At 38.8% G+C, this 20367-nt stretch overlaps 1 protein-coding gene and 1 long non-coding RNA gene across 7 annotated transcripts in view; both read left to right on the top strand.

Annotated features, from left to right (window-relative positions):
- Positions 1-20367, top strand: part of LOC139757524 (copine-8-like) — a 157527-nt gene that overhangs the window by 101951 nt on the left and 35209 nt on the right. For 3 of the 5 annotated variants that reach the window (XM_071678067.1, XM_071678056.1, XM_071678076.1), the window contains one exon: positions 11363-11480. The exons of 1 other annotated variant lie outside the window; for it this stretch is intronic. In XM_071678067.1, coding sequence (XP_071534168.1) covers positions 11363-11480 — 118 coding nt within the window. Of the gene's footprint in view, positions 1-11362; positions 11566-20367 lie in introns of all 5 variants that reach the window. One more of the 5 variants, XM_071678085.1, reaches the window with a different exon arrangement.
- LOC139757557 (uncharacterized) lies at positions 1238-10948 on the top strand. 2 transcript variants are annotated; one of them, XR_011714665.1, is made up of 3 exons: positions 1311-6199; positions 6335-6683; positions 7271-10948. It is a non-coding gene; the product is annotated as an uncharacterized lncRNA (long non-coding RNA). The 2 variants fall into 2 exon arrangements; XR_011714664.1 differs by having other exon boundaries at positions 1238-6683.

Here is a 20367-nt window from a genome sequence, read left to right as displayed (position 1 = left end):
CCCACGCCTCGCAACCATACAACATTGTTGGAACCACTATTCCTTCAAACATACCCATTTTTGCTTTCCGAGATAATGTTCTCGACTTCCACACATTCTTCAAGGCTCCCAGAATTTTCGCCCCCTCCCCCACCCTATGATCCACTTCCGCTTCCATGGTCCATCCGCTGCCAGATCCACTCCCAGATATCTAAAAACACTTCACTTCCTCCAGTTTTTCTCCATTCAAACTCACCTCCCAATTGACTTGACCCTCAACCCTACTGTACCTAATAACCTTGCTCTTATTCACATTTACTCTTAACTTTCTTCTTTCACACACTTTACCAAACTCAGTCACCAGCTTCTGCAGTTTCTCACATGAATCAGCCACCAGCGCTGTATCATCAGCGAACAACAACTGACTCACTTCCCAAGCTCTCTCATCCCCAACAGACTTCATACTTGCCCCTCTTTCCAAAACTCTTGCATTCACCTCCCTAACAACCCCATCCATAAACAAATTGAACACCCATGGAGACATCACACACCCCTGCCGCAAACCTACATTCACTGAGAACCAATCACTTTCCTCTCTTCCTACACGTACACATGCCTTACATCCTCGATAAAAACTTTTCACTGCTTCTAACAACTTGCCTCCCACACCATATATTCTTAATACCTTCCACAGAGCATCTCTATCAACTCTATCATATGCCTTCTCCAGATCCATAAATGCTACATACAAATCCATTTGCTTTTCTAAGTATTTCTCACATACATTCTTCAAAGCAAACACCTGATCCACACATCCTCTACCACTTCTGAAACCACACTGCTCTTCCCCAATCTGATGCTCTGTACATGCCTTCACCCTCTCAATCAATACCCTCCCATATAATTTACCAGGAATACTCAACAAACTTATACCTCTGTAATTTGAGCACTCACTCTAATCCCCTTTGCCTTTGTACAATGGCACTATGCACGCATTCCGCCAATCCTCAGGCACCTCACCATGAGTCATACATACATATATATATATATATTACAAGATTATATATATATATATATATATATTACAAGATTATATATATATATATATATATTTTCTTCTTTCTTTTAAACTATTCGCCATTTCCCGCGTTAGCGAGGTAGCGCAAGGAAACAGACGAAAGAAATGGCCCAACCCCCCCCATACACATGTATATACATACGTCCACACACGCAAATATACATACCTACACAGCTTTCCTTGGTTTACCCCAGACGCTTCACATGCCCTGGTTCAATCCAATGACAGCATGTCGACCCCAGTATACCACATCATTCCAATTCACTTTATTCCTTGCACGCCTTTCACCCTCCTGCATGTTCAGGGCCCGATCACTCAAAATCTTTTTCACTCCATCTTTCCACCTCCAATTTGGTCTCCCACTTCTCCTCGTTCCCTCCACCTCTGACACATATATCCTCTTGGTCAATCTTTCCTCACTCATTCTCTCCATGTGACCAAACCATTTCAAAACACCCTCTTCTGCTCTCTCAACCACACTCTTTTCATTTCCACACATCTCTCTTACCCTTACATTACTTACTTGATCAAACCACCTCACACCACATATTGTCCTCAAACATCTCATTTCCAGCACATCCACCCTCCTGCGCACAACTCTATCCATAGCCCACGCCTCGCAACCATGCAACATTGTTGGAACCACTATTCCTTCAAACATAGCCATTTTTGCTTTCCGAGATAATGTTCTCGACTTCCACGCATTCTTCAAGGCTCCCAGAATTTTCGCCCCCTCCCCCACCCTATGATTCACTTCCGCTTCCATGGGTCCATCCGCTGCCAGCTCCACTCCCAGATATCTAAAACCTTCAAAATACTCACTCCATCTCCTCACATCACCACTACTTGTTATTACCTCCCTATTAGCCCCCCTTCACCGATGTATATCTCTCTTTTTAAACCAGGTATTCCCAATCACCAGTCTTTTTTCAGCACTCAGATCTACAAGCTCTTCACCATTTCCATACATGCACATACACATATACATACATATACATTTCAACGTATACATACATATACATACACAGACATATACTTATATACACGTGTACATATTCATACTTGCTGCCTTCATCTATTCCCGTCACCATCCAGCCACACATGAAATAGCATCCCCCCCACCCCACCCATAAAAATTCAGGATCTGAAATCCTATATGCACTCAGGTACATAGATATGAAAACCAATCTTTTCACATTGATGTGATGATTTGAATGATAGTGGACATAACAGGAGTGGTGGGAGTATGTGATAGAGTGTAAGAAAGTAAACTCTGATATGGGTAAACTGAAAGTGAGTGGAAAAAGATGGGTGATTATTGGTGCCAAAGCACCTGGGCATGTGGTGAGAGTAAGTGAGCTTGGAAAGGAGACTTGTGTGAGGAAGTACCAGGAGAGATTGAGTGCAGAATGGCAAAAGGTGAGAGCAAATGACATAGGGGGAGTGGGGGAGGAATGAGATGTATTTAGGGAAGCAGTGATGGCTTGTGCAAAAGATGACTATGGCTTGAGAAAGGTGGGAGATGGGCAGATTAGAAAGGGTAGTGAGTGGTGGGATGAAGAAGTAAGATAGTTAGTGAAAGAGAAGAGAGAGGCATTTTGGATGATTTTTGCAGGGAAATAGTGCAAATGACTGGGAGATGCATAAAAGAACGAAGCAAGAGGTCAAGAGAAAGGTACAAAAGGTGAAAAAGAGGACAAATGAGAGTTGGAGTGAGAGAGTATCATTAAATTTTAGGGAGAATAAAATGATGTTTTGGAAGGAGGTAAATAAAGTGCATAAGACAAGAGAACAATTGGGAATATCAGTGAGGGGGCAAATGGGGAGGTAATAACAAGAAGTGGTGAAGTGAGAAGAAATGGAGTGAATGCTTTGAAGGTTTGTTGAATGTGTTTGATGATAGAGTGGCAGGTATAGGGAGTTTTGGTTGAGGTGGTGTGCGAAGTAAGAGGGTCAGGGAGAATGATTTGGTAAACAGAGAAAAGGTAGTAAAAGCTCTGCAGAAGACGAAAGCCAGCTCTGGAATTTATTGAAAAAGAGGGTGACTGTGCTGTTGACTGCTTGGTGAGGATATTCAATGTATGTATGGGTCATGGTGAATTGCCTGAGGATTGGTGGAATGCATGCATAGTGTCATTGTACTAAGGCAAAGGGGATAAAGGTGAGTGTTCAAATTACAGAGGTATAAGTTTGTTGAGTATTCCTGGGAAATTATATGGGAGGATATTGATTGAGAGGATGAAGGCATGTACAGAGCATCAGACTGGGGAAGAGCAGTGTGGTTTCAGAAGTGGTAGAGGATGTGTGGATCAAGTGTTTGCTTTGAAGAATGTATGTGAGACATACTTAGAAAAACAGATGGATTTGTATGTAGCATTTATGGATCTGGAGAAGGCATATGATAAAGTTGATAGAGATGCTTTGTGGAAGATATTAAGAGTATATGGTGTAGGAGGTGTGTTGCTAGAAGCAGTGAAAAGTTTTTGTCGAGGATGTAAGGCATGTGTACAAGTAGGGAGAGAGGAAAGTAATTGGTTCCCAGTGAATGTCGATTTGCAGGAGGGGTGCGTGATGTCTCCATGGTTGTTCAATTTGTTTATGGATGAGGTTGTTAGGAAGATGAATGCTAGAGTTTTGGAGAGAGGGGCAAGTATGCAGTCTGTTGTGGATGAGAGGGCTTGGGAAGTGAGTCATTTGTTCGCTGATGATACAGCACTGATGGCTGATTCTGGTGAGAAACTGCAAAAGCTGTTGACTGAGTTTGGTAAAGTGTGTGAAAGAAGAAAGCTGAAAGTAAATGTGAATAAGAACAAGGTTATTAGGTTCAGTAGGGTTGAGTGACAAGTCAATTGGGAGGTAATTTTGATTGGAGAAAATCTGGAGGAAGTTAAGTGTTTTAGATATCTGGGAGTGGATTTAGCAGCGGATGGAACCATGGAAGCAGAAGTGAGTCACAGGTTGGGAAGGGGGCAAAGGTTCTGGGAGCATTGAAGAATGTTTGGAAGGCAAGAACGTTATCTCGGAAAGCAAAATTGGGTATGTTTGAAGGAATATTGGCTCCAACAATGTTATATGGTTGTGAGGCATGGGCTATAGATAGTGTTATGCGGTGAAGGATGGATGTGTTGGAAATGAGATGTTTGAGGACAATATGTGGTGTGAGGTGGTTTGATCGAGTAAGTAATGAAAGGGTGAGAGAGATGTGTGATAATAAAAAGAGTGTGGTTGAGAGAGCAGAAGAGGGTATTTTGAAATGGTTTGGTCACAATGAGAGAATGAGTGAGGAAAGATTGACAAAGAGGATATATGTGTCAGAGGTGGAGGGAACGAGGAGAAGTGGGAGACCAAATTGGAGGTAGAACGATGGAGTGAAAAAAATATTGATCAGTTAGGGCCTGAACATGCAGGAGGGTGAAAGGTGTGCAAGGAATAGAGTGAATTGGAACAATGTGGTATACTGGGGTCGACGTGCTGTCAGTAGATTGAACCAGGGCATGTTAAGAGTCTGGGGTAAACCATGGAAAGTTTTGTGTGACCTAGATGTGGAAAGGGGGCTGTGGTTTTTGTGCATTATACATGACAGCTAGAGACTGAGTGTGAACGAATGTGGCCGTTGTTGTCTTTTCCTAGCGCTACCTTGCATGCATGCGGGGGAGGGGGGTGTCATTTCATGTGTGGTGGGGTGGTGACGGGAATGAATAAAGGCTGCAAGTATGAATTATGTTTTTTTTCCCATATTATTTGCCATTTCCTGCATTAGCGAGGTAGTGGTTCTTGTTAGTATAGTTAGTGTTACAAATGCTGATATCCATGTATAGTGAATCTCTACTCATCTGGATTCGAAATGTCTTGAGTGTGATATGGGCTAAAGACTGGGGGGGGACGAGCTGTTGTGGAAAAGTTTGGGGATAGAGAGCCAGTGGTGATTAATATATTATGATTACACAATGCTGTCATTTTTATAAACAAATGATAAGCGTAATTTGTAAGGAGGGAACAAACAATAGAATGATGTAAGTGAGCATGTGTTATACTCTTCCAAAAGTATAAACATAGCAATTATTGTTCCCATCATTCTGTCCTGATCTTTACTTCCAGTCAAAATAAATGGTGAGGATGAAAACGGTGAGGATCAAATTTCAGCTGCTTAATATTGACTATGATAAGAAACCCTACCAAATGTGTGATTTGTGAAAATATACAGGACTTTGTCATGGTGTAATAGGCTCAATGCTTGTTGATTGAGTGATTGATTAATAAATTTCTTGGCCAGCTTATTGTTTGCATGCTTGGTTGATTAATAAGATTCTTGGGTAGCTTATTGCTTGCATGCTTGGTGCAAGCAAATATGATAGGGCCGGTTAAAGCAATATTTGAGACAGCATAAAGTCCATATGAATGAGAGGTCTAGTCATATTGTTTAAACTATGCCTATGACATAATTACATCTAATTAGACATTGGAGTGATTATCCAGTAATGTGGTGATTGAGAATAATTTCCTCCTTCAGGCTGCTTAGCAAGTAGGCCGAGACTACAGTGTTGTCGTTAAACTGAAAGAAATGATAATTGAATCTGCCACATTTTATGTATAGTAATAGTAGTGAACTAATGTATGATTCCATGTAGCAGCTCCTACAGGTTATTAAAGCAGCAGTATTTAAGGACGTGGCAAGTCTATGGAATTGGGAATGCCTGTGTTCTTCATATGCTGAAATATCACAATAATGAAATCTTCGCCAAGGAAATTCTGTCTTTGTTATTGATAATGGCCCATGTTATGCAATACTAATTGTATGGTGTAATTCTGGTTTGGAGATAAAGGAAAACTCTTAGAGCAGGACCAAGTGAAAATAATGCTTGAAATCAGCCAGTTACATCATCTTATACTAATGTAAGTAGCCAATCATACACAAATCGAGGTGTTTTCATACCTTCTGCTTGAGATGGAACACTCCTTCTTCCGTGCTCACCATGACAACACCAACAAGACAGGACCAGCTAATTAAGCACAACCAAATCATCACCCTTCATGGGACTGGTTTCTCCCTTCGGGTTATTGCCCAGTGACTCTGCATTTCTCCTTCCACTGTGGCAAAGTGGGTCAGAAGGAATGAGAAAACTGGTGATCTAACAGACCTCGGTAAGTTGAACATAGTTTGAATGTAATTATCATTGTATATAGTGCTGTAATTCTGGTTAGCAGTAAAGCTATTATCTCCTATATTTTATCACGAGTTATAGGTTATGAGTATCAATGCCTTTGATTTTATTATAGAAAGAAGGGAGACCACTGCCACGGCTGACCACCCACCAGGAAGACAAGGCCATATTATGAACATTGCAGGACAACCCCTTCAGCAAAGCAGTCAGGATCTTTTAGGACTTGCAGCTACCAGTGTCAGCGGAGACTGTCCAGCAGCGCTAAGATGAGGAGGAGTTCACCACAGGTTTCCTGCCATGAAGGAGATCCTCACCATCCAGCACCACACTGACCACCTCGCCTTTGCTCACCAGTATGTCGCCGAGGATGCGAATTTTTAGTCCCATGAGGTCTTCACAGATGAGAAAACTTTTACCAACAACATCCAAGGCATAATACACTTGTGGAGACTCAATAATACTAGGTAAGCATGAATATTTATATGATTTTAGAATGCATGAGCTCATACAAACTTCATACTAAAAATAGTATGTATAATTGTTTTACTTTCCTAAACAATCATAAAGATGAGCTTGGTCTGTTTCAGTATTAAGACTAAATGTGAACAAATGATGGAGGTGGATAGTGACTATGACTGCTTTTCATTCATCTGATCTTTTATTATTCATACTGTTCTGCAGGTGTGAAATGGCAGTTTGTAGAAGAATTAAGGAAAGTATAAGTTCAAAGTCCTTCTTTATGGGATATTAATGTAAGTCAGGTTAATTGAAAAGGAAAATATTTCTTACAAGTAAAGTTCATTTAAAGTTGACTGATTGTAGGCACTTTATATAACCCTGAAACAATGCTATGAAACAAGATCTGCAACTATTTCTGTGCAGATACGAGCATAGTAACATCTATGAGGAGGCATGAAGTGGGCATGTGACACTAAACATGTCGGGGTGGATCTCCCTGCATGGTATGGGAGAACTAAATAGGATTGAGGGCAGGTTTACTGCTGCAAAATATATCAACATTTTTCAGGAATTTTTCCTCCTCTCACTCCAGGAGTGGAACTTCCCAATCCCAGCCGGTTCCATCCTCTTTCTTCACGACCACTGCCCTATCTACATGGCCCGGGGTGTTCAGCAATGGTTTGCTGGCAGAGGGGATCTGCAGTTGCTTGAGGGGCCAAACAAGGGACGTGATATGAACCCCATTGAAAATGTTTGGGCAAATATTGTAAACTGCTAGGAACCAGACAGAGAGCAGACACCAGACTAACTTTTGGCCCACACTAGCCATCAGTGGGAACTGTTCAGGAGCCAGCCTCATCTTGTCTGCAACCATGTCTCCTCTGCCAGATAGATTAAGGTCTGTGCTTGAGAAGGAGGGTGGTTGGAGATGCTGCTAAGAAAGTAAATGGGGAAAAATATACTAAGTTGTCTGAGTATCCTACTGAACTTCCCTCTATTGAAATTTTTTAAACCTTACAGGTGTTTCAGTGAAAACCATGATTAACACTATGGATAGACAAATTGAATAACCAATCCATCACATTTTAGTTGGCGTAATATGATTTTGTCTTAATTATTATGTAGAAGCAGAACAAATTATCTCTGATGCCTCAGTGAGTGACTGGTTGGAATGGACTGCCAGGGGCATGAGCCTGTGCTAGAACTACAAAACAACTGCAACACTCCTGTAGGAGTTTCATTTTAGCATTGTTCCCCTTGGCTTACTCCTTCCTTTATATTTTTGCTTCCTTCCCAATCAACATTTTATGACTCAAAGTGATCTTGCTGTAATATTTTCTCCTGGTATTGGCATTACAGCACTAAAGATTGTGTAGGAAAGACTTTGTAAATACAGTATTTGAATTATCTAAAACTGATGTTTCCACCCCATCCACGAGGTTATCAGTGGAGGGTTCATTGAATAGTGTTGATAGTTAAGCTGGCAGCTGTTTCTAAACTATGCCTATTTAAACTCTATTCTTGGTGGGAATAATGTTGGTAGTTGTGTGGCACCTCTCATCCCCCCCCCTACCACACACACACACACACACACACTAATACTCCCACGGCAGTCTTCCATTTCCTTGTGGTCTATATTGTCTTGAGACATAGAGCAGTAGATAATGTGTTCTCTATACACCCCACTTCCTCAACTGCTCAGAGTGCACTGTTCTAGCTTGAGCTACAAATATTTGAGCTTGAATATTTCAGTCCTCAGCACTACAGTTATTAATAAGATAGTAAGGATAAAAATATAGGGTTATGAAGAAAAAATCATTAATATTGCTGAGCAATTACTGTTGGTAGATTTGGAAGATCGACCACTCTGGCCTTTCCTCATCAGAAAATTTAGTTTTTTAATTTGTTTTCTGGTGGTTAGACAAACTATTTGGACATTGTTATCTTTACTTTTAATTCATCGTAACTATTTATATTTTATTTTGCTTTGTCGCTGTCTCCCGCGTTAGCGAGGTAGCGCAAGGAAAAGACAAAAGAAATGGCCCAACCCACCCAATTACACATGTATATACATGCACATCCACACACGCAGATATACATACCTATACATCTCAATGTACACATATATATACACACACACAGACATATACATATATACACATGTACATAATTCATACTGTCTGCCTTTATTCATTCCCATTGCCACCCCGCCACACATGAAAGAACAACCCCCTCCCCCCAAATGTGCGTGAGGTAGCACTAGGAAAAGACAACAAAGGCCACATTCATTCACACTCAGTCTCTAGCTGTCATGTAATGATGCTCCGAAACCACAGCTCCCTTTCCACATCCAAGCTCCATAGAACTTTCCTTGGTTTACCCCAGACATTTCACATGCCCTGGTTCAATCCATTGACAGCATGTCAACTATATCAAGAGTAAACCTTTTTACCTACTATTAACCTTGAATATGGAGACTCTACTTGACCTTGCTATATGAAGTAACAGTATGCCATTATTATGGCTAGAATACGTTCACACTGCTGTGCGATGATACATTATGATGGATTAGATGTCAGCAGAGCAACTGACCAAGCTTTCCACATCGTCTCCAATGTGTAGAGTAGATTCCTGTTACATAGTTGATTTGTAACAATGAAGTGAAGTAGATTTAAAATGTTACAGTAAACCTCACTTCCAGGTGAGTCAGTACTTGAAATATCTAATCGTATCAGCTAATACTAACAAGGATAATTATGAATCAGTTGTGACCGCTTTCTTCTTAGTATCTGTCCAACAGTTTCATAGAGTGATTGATGACCTAACAAAAATTATTAATATCTTATTTTCTTGGATACTCAGTCCTATTGGAGAATCAATAAACACAAAGGTAGGGATGTTTGATACAATTTGCTGAGCGTTGATTATCATACTGGAAAGGGTGAGGTTCTAATGACAAAAATGGGGTTTACTTTTCTTCAAGCTCGTGATATTTTAGGAAATTCAGATTTCAAAATATTACTTAAAGTTCCAACCAGTGAACTACACAGTCACACCCTTTTTTAATAAATTCCACTGCAATACCATCCAAACCCGCTGCCTTGCTGGCTATCATCTTCCGCAAAGCTTTTACTACCTCTTCTCTGTTTACCATTCTCCCTAAGCTTCTTACTTCGCACACCACCTTGACCAAAACACCCTGTGTATGTATGCATATATATTTTCACGTGAGTTAATGTGGCATTTCTTTTGTTTGTTTCCGGCGCCACCTCTAACACTGGAAACAGCGACCAAGTAGGACAGGGATAGATTGTACTGATAAGGAAGGTTGGAAGGCATCCGAAGGTGTACAGGTATAACTGGAAACTGGAAAAGAAATGAATTGGAAGGGAGTAAGGGGTGGCTGGGAGTTGAATGTGAGGTAAGTACTTCAATGGAGGTTTTCAGGGCACTCAGTAGTGAAGTGTTTTTGGGTTGCAAATAAGCCCGCTGAAGGACCTTCACATGGCTGCAGTAAGGAAGGGTTAGCAAACTACATCAATACAGATGAAAACATGAGGCTTGGAGAGATCCTGAGGAACATGTGTGGCAGGAAACTATGACACATCATTGTTTTTAGACCAATTGCCAGTGGATGGGATACAAATCGAAAGGTATTTTGTTGTCTTGATATAAAATTTTCAAGTAATAAGAAGACCAGAATATATTGGTATTTCATTCTAAAAGATATATTTCAGGTTTGAATGTAGGAAATTTTTTTCCAAATATTTCACAACTATGAAGGGTTACTTGTCATTATATGAGTATATACCCTAATTCTGAAGTGCCTTAAGAAGTTTTTCTCTTTCTGATGTTATATGTTCAGGGGATAGCTTTATCAGCAAGGGGTGCCTCCAGTTATTTTGACTTTGTCTATTATATTAGTTGGCATGCATGATTTTGGAATTGAAAATAACTTAGTATGCTTTGAACCCATGGATGTAACATCGTGATGAATGCACTTGACTTGTACTCTATTAAGTTTTACTGCTAGTGGAGATTCCCTGCAGACCTGAAAAGTACTTCATTTTGGAATTTCGAAAGGATTAATGCTACCAAGTGCATTTATAGTGTTTTCATTCTTATTATGTCCATTTTTTTTATAAACTTAGAAATTATTTCCTGTTCAGGGTTAATGATTTCTCATTCCATCTGTTCCCCGTTTTTTTTCATCTTTGAAAATAAATCTCAGCTGCATTATTAATGTTTTCTTGGACCCACCTTTCACTAACTTAAAATAGATTATATAATTGAAAAGGATTTCACAATTCCTAAAGAAATTTAGATCACATCTGATTGAATATTCTTTTGAATGTTCTTTTATCACCATCATTTATCCACCCTGTCATATGTAAAAGCATATATCTTACTTGAATGAATAGATAGATTCAACGATGAGAAAATGAAAGCAATCAGTAAGTTTGTAAAAGTGTATGATAACTGAATGAGTGTTTTCATATTATGTCCCATGGTGTGGGATAAGATATTGAAATTTATGTGCTGGATAAAGATGATATGGATGTTTGGCTTTGAAATTTGCTGTTGTAACATATGATACTTATAATTATGTTCTTATTAGCTCAACTTTGATTCTTTAGGACTCTACAATTGCTCACTTTTACATTTTCTTTCTTTGTCATGGAAGAGCTGAGGCGGCACTTGGGTCAGATGGGAAACAGAAGTCAAATCAGCCAAGCCAGGCTAGCCAAAGATGTCCTTGCAGAAATTCCACAACAGCTCGTATCATGGATGAGAATACATGGGTACCATCCTCGTCCTCCCACCATTCAGGGCCCAGCTAACACTTATGGCCTTGAGTAGCTTAGTACAGGTGTTGCATTGGCAGAGGTAATTTTTAAGGTGTCAAGTGATTTTACCCCTTAGAAATTCAGTAAGTCAAAATTGCATGCTCCCATTTCATAATGCATTGTGTTTTGGCCCTTATACAAAGCTCCATTGTGATTGTTTAAAGATATTCTAATCAAAAAGCCTTAATGTACGACATTTTATGCAACAAGCCACTTTAATCCCTTGACCACCAGTAGTATGATACATTATCAGTACTAAATTAGTCATTCCAGCAATTTCAGAAATTTAGAACTGTTACTTTTTTCATTAAAAATTTTGTGGATGGCATCGCTGACTTGTGAATTCATTGTCACAAGTGTTCATAATTGGAGGATACATTTTTGCTCATCGTATGGTTTGCAGTTTGAATCGTGGTTTCTGTCAGGGTACACAGCAGGCTGTAATTGTAACAAGTAATTGTATATCAGTTTACTTCTTGAAGTTTCCTCAGATCTTCCTCCTCTTCTTTTTCTCATTGGTATGGCACATATTCTCAAACCTCACCTTGTGATTCAAAGAATTGGAGATATCTGTTTTCTGTTGGTCTGTTTGATATCTTTTCCCAGAGTTTTTCCATTTTGTATCATTTTCTGCTATCTTGTTTTTGTATCCAACCTCATACTTATATACTTTTTTAGTTCTCAGCGCAACCAAGTGGTAAGTGTTATACTTGATTGAGAGGAAGTTGAATCCTAAAAGAAATATATGTTTTGAAATTTCAGTCATTGATATTTGGAGATGGGTGGTAACCAAATAATTTATAGAAGAATATCACTCTTGCGCTTCCAGTTTCTTCTTCACCTCTCTAAAAAGATATACTAAGATTTACAGTAAAAATGTGATTTGTAAATTATATTATTTATTATTTTTAGAATGGCAACTAGAGACAGTGTGAATGAATGTGGCCTTTCTGTCTGTTTTCCTGGCACTACCTTGCTGAAGCATGGGTAGGCAGTGCTGTTTCCTGTGGGGTGGGGTGGTGCCGGGAATGGATAAAGGCAAGCAAGTATGAATGTGTACATGTGTATATATGTATATGTCTGTGTATGTATTTGTATGTATATGTGTAAATGTTGGTATGTATTTGTATATATATGTGTGTGTGTCAATTGGGAGGTAAGTTTGAATGGAGAAAAACTGGAGGAAGTAAAGTGTTTTAGATATCTGGGAGTGGATCTGGCAGTGGATGGAACCATGGAAGCGGAAGTAAATCATAGGGTGGGGGAGGGGGCGAAAATCCTGGGAGCCTTGAAGAATGTGTGGAAGTCGAGAACATTATCTCGGAAAGCAAAAATGGGTATGTTTGAAGGAATAGTGGTTCCAACAATGTTGTATGGTTGCGAGGCGTGGACTATGGTTAGAGTTGTGCGCAGGAGGGTGGATGTGCTGGAAATGAGATGTTTGAGGACAATATGTGGTGTGAGGTGGTGTGATCAAGTAAGTAATAATAGGGTAAGAGAGATATGTGGTAATGAAAAGAGTGTGGTTGAGAGAGTAGAAGAGGGTGTTTTGAAATGGTTTGGTCACATGGAGAGAATGAGTGAGGAAAGATTGACCAAGAGGATATATGTGTCAGAGGTGGAGGGATGAGAAGTGGGAGACCAAATTGGAGGTGGAAAGGTTAAGTGAAAAAGATTTTGAGTGATCGGGGCCTGAACATGCAGGAGGGTGAAAGGCATGCAAGGAATAGAGTGAATTGGAACGATGTGGTATACTGGGGTTGACGTGCTGTCAGTGGATTGAACCAGGGCATGTGAAGCGTCTGGGGTAAACCATGGAAAGTTTTGTAGGGCCTGGATGTGAAAAGGGAGCTGTGGTTTCGGTGCATTATTACATGACAGCTAGAGACTGAGTGTGAACAAATGTGGCCTTTGTTGTCTTTTCCTAGCGCTACCTCGCACACATGAAGGGGGAGGGGGTTGTTATTTCATGAGTGGCAGGGTGGCAGTGGGAATGAATAAAGGCAGACAGTATGAATTATGTACATGTGTATATATGTATATGTCTGTGTGTGTATATATATATGTATACGTTGAGATGTATAGGTATGTATATTTGCGTGTGTGGACGTGTATATCTATGCATGTGTATGTGGGTGGGTTGGGCCATTCTTTCATCTGTTTCCTTGTGCTACCTCGCTAACGTGGGAGACAGCAGCAAAGCAAAATGAATAGATAAATAAATATGTGTGTGTGTGTGGACATGTATGTATATACATGTTTATGTGGGTGGGTTGGGCCATTCTTTCGTCTGTTTCCTTGCGCTACCTTACTAACACGGGAGACAGCGACAAAGTATAATAAGAATGAAAAAAAATGTATTTATATACTCTTTTCATGCATATTCGCCATTTCTCGCATTAGGAAGGTAGCATCAAGAACAGAGGAATGAGACTTGGAGGGAAAATCCTCACTTGGCCCCTTTCTCTGTTCCTTCTTTTGGAAAAGTAAGAATTGGAGGGGTGGATTTTGAGGCCCTCACTCCCTCCCCTTTTAGTTGCCTTCTATGACATGCAGGGAATACATGAGAAGTATTCTTTCTTCCTATCCCAGGGATTAGAAAACCATTGTGACATCACACACCCTTGCCTCACACCCATATTTACACCGAAACTTTCCCTCGACTCTCCATCCTCTCTTACACATGAATTTGCTCCTCTATAGAAGGCTTTCATGCCATCCAGCAGTGGTACCCCTACCCCATATATCCTTATTATATCTAGTAACACATTTCAATTGACTCTGTCATATGCTTGTTCTCCATCCATGAAAGCTAGAAATAGCTTCATGCCTTTCACCAAATACTTTTCTATTATCATTATCACTGCAAGAAGTCTAATCCACACATCCCCTATCTTTCCCAGAACTCCTTGCTCACTTATTCTGGATTCAGTCATTTCCATCACTATCAGCCAACATTCTTGAATACACTTTTTCTGGTATAGTTAACAGACTTATTTCTCTTTAATTGCTCATGCACCCTAAGCACCTTTTCCTTAGAGAATAAAGGAACTGTAATAGATTTCACCCAATTCTCATATTCATTGACTCTATCACACTTTATCCTTTTTTAACATGTTTCTTGATTTCATGGTATGTCTTCTGTTTGCTCTGTCTTTACATCTCTGGAAGATCTGTTCAATGTCCATGTCATTAATCCACTTCCAAGATGGATAAATTCAAAGCCTCTACCCTTTCCCAGTAACTTAGCTCTCTTAATTCTGGTACCATCCTTGTTGTCCTCTTCTGGGTCTTCTTTGTTAGTTCTTTGTGCTCCTTATCCATATATTTGAAGACTATTCTGGTATTTGTCGGTGTATAGTACTTCTTAATCTTCTTCTGATGTGGGACTCAGGCAGCAGGGTAGGAACCATGTTGACTCCCAAGTACTTCTCACACACACAGTCCTGAACCTGATCTGCTAGATCATATTTATATTGAGGCCATCTTTCACTTCCTTTCATTATCATTATTTTACATTTGTTTGGTTTGAATTTCATCTGTTTTGGTCCCCTTATTAGCTGATGCATTCCTCCTTGCTTTTCACTACTATGAAGACCTTTGCATCATGAGCAAGCATATTCAGATAGGAGCATATACCTTCAGGCAAGTCATTTATATAGATCAAGAAGAGGATTGGTCCCAGAACCAGACCCTGTGGCTCTCCACTGGTCATCACAACCTGTCTGGAAAAGACTCCTGTAACATGCACCTTTCATTCACTTCCACTGAGATAATCTGTCCACTGAAGGAGTATCCCCCTATAGTCTTGCTTTGTGATCCTGGCTTTTGATTATCCTTCCAAGCGGTACACTGTCAAGTGCTTTCAGGCAGTCCAGATATGAAAAATCTACCTAGCTTTCCCTTTTGTGTAGGACTGAACTCATATAGAATTCTAGAGATAAGTTACACATGACTTTTTCCCTAAACCTTGCTGTCTCTCACATATGTAATTTTTGTGCCATAAAAAGTCGACCACTTGCTTTCTGGTATTTTTTTGTTTGTTTTTTAATCTTACACTTCATGCTCATTAACGAGACCAGTCTGTTGTCCATCACTGGCTACTATCTATCTGTATCTATGTATATCTCTGATGGCCATTCCCTCTGGGAACTTGCATCAAGGGGTGGCCACAGCAAAAGAGTCTCCCCTTATTCCTGTCTGTACAAGCCTCTCTCACATATTCCATTCCATGCATTCTCCCACTATTTCTCTCCCTTTAGTATTTCTCCACCCTATTTGCCTGTCACAAGTGGTCTTCCACTTACACCCACCTCTTTAATTGTACTATCATATGCTTTCCTTGTAAACTCCCAGTCTTGCATTCTTTCCATATGCCCAAACCACCTCAAAGTATTACATTTAACCTTTCTACCACTCCACAATTCATTCCCTTTCACCAGCTACTGGTCTCCTTTCTCATTCATATAAAGACGATGTTTGCCCATTTCTGTTCTCTTGGCACTTTTCCTCTCTCCAGTGACTTATTGATCAGTAATTCAGGCTGTTTTTCTAGTGTATCTACCCACAACTTCAGCATGTATGGGGAAATTTCATCAGCACTATGTATTGATCAAGTCCTTTTAGTATCTTGTTAATTTTTTTTTTTTTTTCAATAAGATATATCTGTGATTTCCAAAACTTCCTTTCCATTCCATCTCAGTGGTGTTGGGGCTATAGTGTCTTCCACTGTGAAAACATTTTGAACTTGTTATTCAGTTCCTTACTTACCCTTATATCATCGTTACAGTCTTTTCTCTAAACCTCGTAGCCTGATTAGCTGCTTCTTTGTTCTTCCTATTTTATCCTTCTGTACACATTCTGTTCTCCCATATACTTTGCAAATACTGGCTGGCTGGAGTGCCATCTATATCTTGAAGTTCCTTTGCTTTTTGACACCTGTCAAACCATTCTTTCTTCTTTCTTACCATTCCTTCTGTATTTAAGGCTTGAGTTACCCATCTCTATCCCTTCATTGTAAATTTCACAGAATTTCTTACCACAAAACCCTGGTTCCTAGTTTCTGAATTCAATATCCCAATCTCTGTTACCATAGCAGTTATTGAGATTTGTGTAGTTTCTGCAATTATATTTCCTCTTTATGTTTTGTCTTGCCTCGTTTCTTTTATTGTCCTTGTTTTCCACAGTCATCCTTGAGCATTAGATGATCATTTCTTGCAATTAGTATATCATGTATAATCTCATTATCCATGTTAGTGTATGTGGGGATAATATGTAGCAATCAGTCCCTCTCATCTTAGTGTGCTCCCTGACATGTTGGTATTGGAAATTTTCCTGTTTACACTCAATAATAAACTTTTGTCTCCATGACTCCTGATACAAAGAGAATCCAAATTGCCTAAATCTGTCTTTTTGTAACAGAAATCCCCCATTATCAGTACCATCTGTAAGAAGTGAGTGTTTCACTGTTTTATGTACGATCCTGACTGTTCCTTTTGTTGTAATTGTTGAATATTTGTTCTGAATTATCGTAAATCTTTAGAAAGTTATGTAATATTAACACCCCTATGTACTTCCTTCCTGTAGTTACTCTTCCCGTTATGAGCTGTCTGAATGGACCATCTTCCACCATTTTTTGAAATTCAAGGTTACTTTTTTATTAAGAGGACTAGTCTTACCCCTCCTTTACTTTCTCTTTCCTTTCTTGCTATCATGGACCCATCTGGACCATACAGGTGAGATCTTATCTTTGAAACCGAACAATTTAGCAGTTTCAGACACATGGGTAAACTCTGAGAATAAATACTTAATCGTCAGTTTAGTAGTACCTGGATGCTCACTATTTACAATTATAAAGAGTAGGTGGTGGAGTTTGGATATACATTGATAACAATGTAAGTGCTATTAAAATAAGTAAAGGAGGCTCATACACTTATAACTTTATATTGTCAGTTACTGACAAGGTCAAAAATAAACTAGGTCTCGGCATTATTTATAGACCTCCTAAGCAAAAAGAAGACAACAGTAAGATGCTATACAGTGAAATCAAAACTAGGAAACAGTAAAGAGATTGTAATACTAGGAGACTTCATCAGTAAACATGAACTGGAGCTCTTTAACAGGTGACCAAGAGAGAACAAGACATGAAACTGATTGAAGATGCTTTTCTAGAAGAGTTAATTAAAAAACCAACTAAAGGTAAAAACTTTCTTGATCTTGTCCTCACCAGTGATGCAAATGTATCAGCTCTTGCAAAACAGGTGAGTTTGTCAAATAGTGATCACAGTTTGATTAGATTAGAGATGAATTTAGAGTATTAAATAAATGACAACAAACTCTCAGTCCTAGATTACAGGTGAGCAACTTTTGAAAACATTAGATGCAAAATTCTTAGTACCAGTTGGACAAAACATGACGTTCACAAAGTAGAGGAAATATGGAATAATTCTGAAAACACACAACTCAAGATTGGAAATAAACATATTCCACAAATTTGAAGATAACTTGCAATATTTCAAAACCATCATGGATGAATAGAATGGCTAATTTGTGAAAAGAAAAAGACATATAAGAAATTCAAATCAATGGGAACTGATGAAAATTGCCAGGAATTAATCATAATCCAGGAGAGTGTAAGAAGGCCATAAGACAGAGCAAACACAAGGAAGTAAAAAGAATTCTCTTGAAAGCTAAGAATAATCTTAAGGAATTTTTCAAATATACATGACAAAGAAAGACAGTAAAAGAAGAAATTGGACTGTTACAAAACGAATATGGCTACCATACTAAATTATTCTTTTAACTCCATATACACAATTGAAGAAACATTTTGAATGCTGCAAACAGTGAAAATGTTTCAAGGATCTGATGAAGAAGAGTTGAAGGTTTGAGAAATAAAGAGCTCTGAAGTACTTGAGTTTGTGACCAGTTAAATCCTAACAAATTCATTGGCCCAGATAACTTTGTTCCAAGAATTTTAAAGGTCAGGAGACAGCTGATATACCCAATATCAAAAATATTTAACAAATCTCTATCAGATGGTGAGGTGACAGTTGCCTGGAAACAAGCAAATGTTACTCCTGTATATAAAAAAGGAGACAATAAGTGTTCCCCAAACTACTGCCCAATTACCCATACGTCAGTGTTAGGTAAAATGATGGAAAAAATAGTTCGAGATAGAATTGTCACTTTAAATCACAAAACTGTATCGGATAACCAACATGGTTAATGCAATAGAAGATCCTTCCTTACAAATTTGCTGGAATTCTTTATGTTATCAGAATTAGGATGAAAAAATACCACCTGATGTAGCATATTTAGATTTCCAAAAGGCTTTTGTTAAAGTACCTCACAAGAGACCTTTACTTAAACTCAAAGCACATGGAATCGGTAAAGAACTCTGTACATGGATCAGAGACTGGCTTACAAAAAGAAAGCAGCATGTAGTATTAAGTGGTGAAGCCTCAGATTGGCTAGATGTAAAGAGAGGTGTGCCACAGGGGTCGCTCCTAGGCCCAATTCTTTTCATAATATATATTAATGACCTAGGACTCGGTCTCATATATAAGATCTCCAGATTTGTTGATGATACTAAACTAGGAGGTAGAGCTGTAAACTAGCGGGACTGAGAAATGATTCAGAGAGATCTTAACTTACTAGATGGATGGCATCTGAAGTTTAATGTAGACAAGTGGAAAGTTATGCACTTAGGAGACAAGGATGTATGCTATGACTGCAAACTATTTGGAAACTCTCTAACTAAAGAAAATGAAAAAAAGACTTTGGAGTTGTTATAATCTGCCAAAATTACTTATTCTGAACTTCCTTGCACCTTAGCCTCAAAATGTGTGTTAGTCCTTCTCTGTAACAGAACAGCTGTTGATATTGATTCTTCTACACTATATATTCTATATATTATGTGTGTATCTTTGTACCTTACTCCATCTGAATGGCTGTCAACATTGCTTCAGCAATTCCCAGCCCACTGTAGTCCTTTCCTCCCACTAAATAGCCTCTAGTATCTCTAGAATTGCTTCCACTAAACTGTATTTCAGTTTGTACTCAAAAACTGTATTTCTCAGATTTTTTCAATGCGTCTTTATTCTCTTGATTGCCTTCTTGATCCATGAAGTGTTTCCTCTTTATAATGACATTACCAACAAGGTCAAAAGTAAACTACAACTCAGTGTTATTAACAGATCCAAGCAAAAGCAAGATGAAGATAAGATGTTATACAGTGAAATTAAAACTATAGTAAACAGTATAGGGGTTATAATACTAGGAGACTTCAACTATGCAAACATAAACTGGAACACGTTAACAGGTGACCAAGAGGTAACGAGACTAACGAAACTGATTGAGGACGCTTTACTAGAAAAGTTGATTAAAAAACCAATTAGAGATAAAAACATTCTTGATCTTATCCTCACCAGTGACACAAACTTAATCAGCTCTTGCAAAATATATGAGTTTGTCAAACACCTATCACAGTTTGATTAGATTAGCGATGAATTTAGAGTATGAAATGAATGACAACAAATTCTTGATCCCATATTACTGGTGAGCAAATTTTTAAATTATTAGACACGAAATTCGAAGTACCAGTTGGACAAAACTTGACATTCACATATTAGAAGAATATTATATTTATTCATCTATACTTTGTTGCAGTCTCCCGCATTAGTGAGGTAGCGCAAGGAAACAGATGAAAGAATGGCCCAACCCACCCACATACACGTGTGTATACATACACGTCCACACACGCACATATACATACCTATACATTTCAACGTATACATATATATATATATATATATATATATATATATATATATGTATATAT

This window comes from Panulirus ornatus, chromosome 2, assembly GCF_036320965.1.
Source record: "Panulirus ornatus isolate Po-2019 chromosome 2, ASM3632096v1, whole genome shotgun sequence".
NCBI lineage: Eukaryota > Metazoa > Arthropoda > Malacostraca > Decapoda > Palinuridae > Panulirus > Panulirus ornatus.
The sequence above is the reverse complement of the archived record's forward strand: the minus strand, read 5'-3'. Positions and strand labels throughout refer to the sequence as shown.